The sequence below is a fragment of the Leptonychotes weddellii genome, chromosome 1, assembly GCF_054177405.1.
Source record: "Leptonychotes weddellii isolate Sample4059 chromosome 1, ASM5417740v2, whole genome shotgun sequence".
NCBI classification, from domain to species: domain Eukaryota; kingdom Metazoa; phylum Chordata; class Mammalia; order Carnivora; family Phocidae; genus Leptonychotes; species Leptonychotes weddellii.
The window spans coordinates 190,047,952-190,054,257 of NC_138369.1; the positions used below are offsets into that span (position 1 = coordinate 190,047,952).

A 6,306-nucleotide genomic window follows, 5' to 3' on the forward strand; every position below is an offset into this window, starting at 1 on the left:
TCCCTGTCTGGACGCACAGACCCCACGTCAGCCCCACCCCCACCCCCGGTGCTGGGAATTACGGGCACTTTTCAATTGCTTCTTGGTATTTTCTGTCTTCCTCGAGATTTTTAAAACCACTCTATCCATTTTGTAATCAGGAAGAAGTAATAGAAGTAATTCTGTTTTGAAAAATGATACACTGGGGGCGCCTGGGTGGCTCAGTTGGTTAAGCGTCTGCCTTCAGCTCAGGTCATGATCCCGGGGTCCTGGGATCGAGTCCCGCGTCGGGCTCCCTGCTCAGTGGGGAGCCTGCTTCTCCCTCTGCCTCTGCTGCTCCCCCCGCTTGTGCTCTCTCTCAAATAAATAAATAAAATCTTAAAAAAAAAAAAAAAGAAAAATGTCCCCCCGGAGCTGTGAGATTTGGGGATCATGGGTATAGCCTCTGAGCCCACCCCCTCGTCTGTGAAGTGGGCATGAGGGTCCACTCATGGAGTGGCTGTGGCATCACCCCGGCCATGTAAGCAGGGGGTGCCCCCATCCCATCGAGGGAGATGAGAGTCTTCACCGTCCCCAGGTGAGTGTAGGGGCAGAGCCACAGGGAGAAGCGCCTTGGGGACGTTGTCCTGCAGGTCCAGGGCTCCGTGCTGGTCAGCGTCTCAGTGCCCGGGGCTGGGAGTGGCGGGCGCTCAGCTCAGGCCACATTTCTGCTGACCGGGCAGCCTTCCCCCTGAGCTCACGCTTTCCAGACAAATCCCCCTAATGCTTCCATTCTGTTTCGGGCGTATATAGGGAGGGCTCACCTCGGAGCTCTCCACTGCACTGCCCAGAGGCCCCTGCCCGACTCCCTGCCAGCCCCGGGTCCCTGCACTGCCGACGCCCAACATGGACATCACCATCCAGCACCCCTGGTTCAAACGTGCGCTGGGCCCCTTCTACCCCAGCCGGCTGTTCGACCAGTTTTTCGGCGAGGGTCTCTTCGAGTACGACCTGCTGCCTTTCCTGTCCTCCACCATCAGCCCCTACTACCGCCAGCCCGTCTTCCGCAGCGTGCTGGACTCTGGCATCTCCGAGGTAAGACCTGCCAGGGGGCTGGTTTCTCCTGCTGGTCGGAGGCAGGCCCAGCCATGGCTGCAGGGGAAGCAGGGCTTTCTGAGGGCCAGCCCGGGGCAGAGGCGGCACCGTGCCCCACACGTCTGCGGTCTTCCGCCTGGGTGGGGCCACTCTCCCGCCGCGGTCCGCGGTGGCCCACGTGACCTGCAGCAAGGAGCCTCCCGGGCCTCTGAGAGAGGGTCTGGAGAGGGAGCCCAAGCCCACCCACTGTCTTTCCTGCTGGCAGCTCATGACCCACGTGTGGTTTGTGATGCACCCGCCACATGGTGCAAGCCCCAGGAGCAACCCCACCGAGGCGGGTTTGGTGGCAGGTGTGGGTTTTGTGGTCCCGGCTCTCCACACTGTTCCTTCCAGCAGGAGGCCGGGGTGGATGGGCTGCACCACCCCAGGCCCCCAGAGGAGAGGTTCTTGAGCACTAGTTGGTGCTGGAGGAGAGGCTGATGGTGGAGGACAGGGCGGGCAGCAGGTCTTCGTAGGGCTGTGGCCAGCAGAGCCGCAGAGGATGGGCTCTTCCCCAGCCCGCCCGGGTGCACAGGGCCCAGCCCAAAGGGAAGCGATCAGACCACTGGCCTTCCCTCCTTGAGCCCTGTCGCGGACCCCAGGGTCCAGCGGTCTGGAGTGGCTAGGTCTCCCCCACTGCCCAAAAGCAGAGGCCTGCTGGGAGCAGTGTTAACCCACTCCAGAAACGAAAGGAGCCTGGCTGAGGGCTGCCAGCGAGCTGGTGAGGGCAGCTCGGAGGGAGACACTGTGTGTGCGAGCGGACAGCTTCTCCCAGCATGTCCACGTGGGAAAACAGGCCCCGGGCTGTTTATACAGACACTAGCGAAGCCAAAGGCTATACGACCTTATTCAAAGTGCTAGGTCCAACCAGCCAGCCAGCCGACCCAGAACCAGTCTCCTAACCCATACCCAATCGGCCAGCTAACCATAACCAGCCACAGTTCATCCCCAACGAGGCAGTCAACGGACACCCCGCCTTGAGGCCCAAGTGTCCACACGGTCCCGAGCCAGGGGTCCCCGGGATTCTGTCCCCTGGGTGCGTGGAAGGGGTTTCTGTGCTGGTGACTGGGGCCCGAGCCGCTGGCCCCCAAACGCTGGCTGCTCTGGCCAGCCCCGCCGCAACCTCGGCCCGGGCAGACCCACATGAACCGCGTTGGGGTTTCAGGTCCGATCTGACCGAGACAAGTTTGTCATCTTCCTGGATGTGAAGCACTTCTCTCCTGAGGACCTCACTGTGAAGGTGCTGGAGGACTTCGTGGAGATCCACGGCAAGCACAACGAGAGGCAGGTGAGTCCGGGGGCGCCGCTGCCTCGCACCCGCCTTCTTGGGGCTCTGCCCTCACCTGCCCGCCCTCCCCAGAAGACCTGGGACAGGGAGGGGGCTCCTGAGCCCTTGCAGGGCAGGGGCCTGCAGGGACGCCCACTCGGGTACTGCCCGCCGCCCCGGGTCCTTCCAGTCTCAGCGGGAACCCTCCCCGGGGCATTCTGGCCCTCCTACCCCACCGTGGGGTCCGGGAGGACCTTCTCCACGTGAGGTGGGGTGGTGTCTGACTGCGCCCTTCCGCACGCCCTGCCCAGGACGACCACGGCTACATTTCCCGTGAGTTCCACCGCCGTTACCGCCTGCCTTCCAACGTGGACCAGTCGGCGCTCTCCTGCTCCCTGTCCGCGGACGGCATGCTGACCTTCTCCGGCCCCAAGGTCCCGTCTGGCGTGGACGCTGGCCACAGCGAGAGAGCCATCCCCGTGTCTCGGGAGGAGAAGCCCAGCTCTGCGCCCTCGTCCTAAGCTCGGCCTCGGCCTCGGCTGCCACCCACTGCTGCCCCCACGGCCCATCCATCGCGGGGACCCGTAGAAAGTGGGGTGTCGTCTCCCTTTGCTTTCCCTGTTTTCATTTCCTTTTCCTCCTCTCCGAGGGAACGAGGGTTTGAGAAGGTGGCCTGGAGGGCTTGGGGCCTCGGCCTGAGGTGCTGCAGCCTCAGGGTGACCCAGACCCCCGCACCAGCCAGCTGGGGGAAGCCTGAGACAACAGCCCCGGGCTCCCAGAGGATGCAGCCTCCGGGTCGCCTCTGGGTCTCCAGGGCCGGCCAGGTGCACCTTGACCCTTGCTGGTGGGCGCCCGCATCAGGACCCGGCCACGTATCCTGCCCAGGTCTCCTGGGTGCCCTGAGGTCCGTCTGGCGGAGGCTCCTGTGTGCCTGGGCTCTCGGCAGCCTGCCCTCCCAGACCGCCTTCCCTCCACCCTTCCCCTCCGTAGTACCGCTGTCCCTGGGGCACCCGGTCACCCCCGACAATGCAGCCCGCGGCAGTCAATAAAGAGCAGGTGACGCAAGCAACTTGCTGACTGGTGGTCGTACTGTCTCCCTCGGGAAGTGTGGGGAGCCGCGGGACCGGGAGTGGGGGTGCGAGAGGGGCGCGGAGGGGGGGCGGGAAGGGGTCGTCTGCCTGGTCCTTTTCGGCCCCAGCTGCTGCCAAGTGCCCCGCTCACTTCCTGCCTTCCGTTCCCAAGTGTTTCCCTGCACCCCTGCTTTGTAGGAAGGAGAGGGTTTGGTTGGAGAACCTGAGGGTTGAGGGGAGGAGGGGAGGTTGGAGAAAATGGCAGGGAATCGGGCTCCCTCCTCCAGCCTGTGGGACTGGGGTGCCAGGCGGGGCCTCGCCATTTTGCTGCTCGCCTTCTCTGGGGGGCTTCTGTCCTGGGTCCCTCAGGGTTGCACTGGAAGGACCCTGGCCCCCTTGCTCCCCAAGGGATAAGGAAGGACAGTCAAGTGTCGTCAGAACACGTCTCCCTCCCCGTGTGGGATGTGCCTCTGCTCAGGGCACCCCTCCCCACACCCCCGGCCCTGGAACAGACACCCCTCGGGGGCTTCTGGCGACCAGGGCTGAGTGTCCTGGGCAGCCTCCCCACCTGGGGGGACGGCCTTCTCCAGGTCTGCCCAGCCTCCTGGCAGTGGGGAGGGGACTAGGCCTGGAGGACCCCAGCCTCCACGGGGGAGAGGCTAAGCCAGGGGCCCCACACTTGCACAGTGACCACGGGGAAGGGGAGGGGGGCTGCCAGGTGCATCTCTGGGTGCGAAAGGTGGGCAGATGCGGGGCTGTGTAGGCTGGTAGGCTGTGTCAAGGACCCTCTCCTGGGGAGTGGAGGCCGGGGACACTGGGGACCCTGCTGGGGCCGGTGGGATGGTTCCTGGGGTGGCGCCCACGCTCCTCCAAGAAGGGTGGACCCACGGGAGAAGAATTCCTGTGAAGTCCTTGTTCAACACACGGTGAAACTCTGCGCGCCATGTTGAGTGGAATGCAGGACGTGTAGGCATGCACGCAGGTGTGCGAGCACGCGCACACACACACGCTTGCACACTACATATCCATCACCCTGGGCTCGGCTCCACCACAAGAAGAGTGCTTGCACCGGTGGGAGGCCCCCAGACTGTCCCACCTGCCGCCCGACTGCCCTGCTCCTTCCAACGAGAAGCGCCCCATGTGTGCTGTCTTGTCATTTAATCCACTTTTGTCAAAAACGTGGGGGTGCTCTATATGGGGGGCAAAGGTGGCCGCTCCACGTGGGGGCTGGAGCTGGATATTTGGGGAAATCAGGGCCTCTGAAGCTCCCTCGTCCTCCTGCTTCTGCCCAGATGGGCTGTCCCCGGAAGATGCCTGAACTTTTGGCCAGCGTGGCATGTGGCTGCGTGCCTGGCGGACTGGGGGCCTGTCTGCCACGGCCAGAGCTGAGCTGTCAGGTGCTGGTGGCCTTGTGTTCGCTGCGGCTCTTGCGTGGGGCTCGGAACGGACTCAGCTGTGTCCCCAAAACTCCTGTGTTGAAGCCCCAGCCCCCAGCGCCTCAGAACGTGACTGTATTTGGAGATCAGGACTTTAATGAGGTAACTGAGGTACACGGGGTCACTAGCGTGGGCCTGATCCCAATTAACCAGTCTCCCCATGAGAGGAGATGAGGACAGACGCACAGAGGGACGAGCACGTGAGGACCCGGGGAGAAGGTGGCCATGTTCATGACCAGGAGAGAGGCCCCGGGAGGAACCAGTCCTGCACACGCGGGGACCCAGGACGCCCAGCCTCCAGGACGGCGGGGGGCGGGTGGGGGATCAGTCAGTGTTGTTCGGGCTGCCCAGCCTGCGGCAGTTGTTACAAGCAGAGCAGATGAATGCAGGCCTGCAGATGCAGCCTTGGCCGGGCCTCCGGGAGGTAAGCTCATGGGATCCCCACGCATGCTCCTCGGGGACATGCAGGGGGTCCCGGAGCCCAGTCCAGGCGGAGGAGCTGAGAGGACATGCCGGAGACCTTTCCCCGCGTGCGGCAGGCTCCACCCCAGGCTCTCTGGCAGCAAAGGCTCAGGGGGACCCCCGTGGTCTCATCTTGCTTGGCTCCCGAGACACAACACTGTGGCCACTCCCTTCGAGGCTGTGCGTCCTGCCTCATTGTCTCTGAACTGGGGGGCACTGAAGCTGCTGGTGCTCTCTGAGAGGGTCCTGGGATTCTGGGGTAGAACAGACATTCCGAGGCCATTCACAGAAGGCCCGGGGCCTGCCCCCCCGGGGGCCCCCAGCTGCCCCCTCCCATCTGATGCGCGCCACATCGGCAGGTGTCCTGAGTCTCCTGGTCGAGGGGCTGTTCTGGAACAGCCTCCCTGCACGGGCTGCCCAGGGGACTCCACTGACACTCTGGCCTGTGCCCGCCGTCGGTCAGGGAGGCTGTGCTGGCTGTCAGCCCCCTCTCGGCACAGACGGGCGGCCCTGGGGGGCTGCGCTCTCTGCACTGCGGACTGCATCACTGTGGCCTCCTGCGGGGCCGGGGTCGGGCAGGCTGGCCCTGGACTCCGTGGAAGACAATGGTCTGCGGGGTCCCTGCTCGGAGTCTGTGGGATTTGGCTGACAGTAGCCATGGTGAGGACCTGCCGGTCCCCCTGACCTCGGGGCAGGACTCTGAACCCCTGCCCAGTGGGTATCCCAGTGCCGCCCCGGCCGGCAAATCAGGAGGCACTGAGGAAGCCAGGCTGTCCTGTTCTGTGGGGCTGTGGGCAGATTTATCAACCCCTCTGAGTATTAGACTGCTGTTGTCAGTGCAACCGCTCAGAGCAGGGAGCCATGCTTCCTGGCCGTCCAGGTGGCCGCCTGCAATTCCAAGGCACACCACCAGGGGGCAGCAGAGGCCTGGCCGTGGCCGCCGGACCGCGCTCGTCCCAAAGGTCACCTTCAGGCTCCC

General features: G+C 64.3%; 1 protein-coding gene across 1 annotated transcript; it reads left to right on the top strand.

Moving 5' to 3' along the window:
* The first annotated feature begins 864 nt into the window (after positions 1 to 864).
* On the top strand, positions 865 to 2,880 carry CRYAA (crystallin alpha A). The gene is made up of 3 exons (XM_006749084.3): positions 865 to 1,053; positions 2,258 to 2,380; positions 2,671 to 2,880. Exons 1-3 carry the CDS (start codon positions 865 to 867, stop codon positions 2,878 to 2,880), a joined length of 522 nt encoding a protein of 173 aa, XP_006749147.1.
* The last annotated feature ends 3,426 nt before the right edge of the window (positions 2,881 to 6,306 follow it).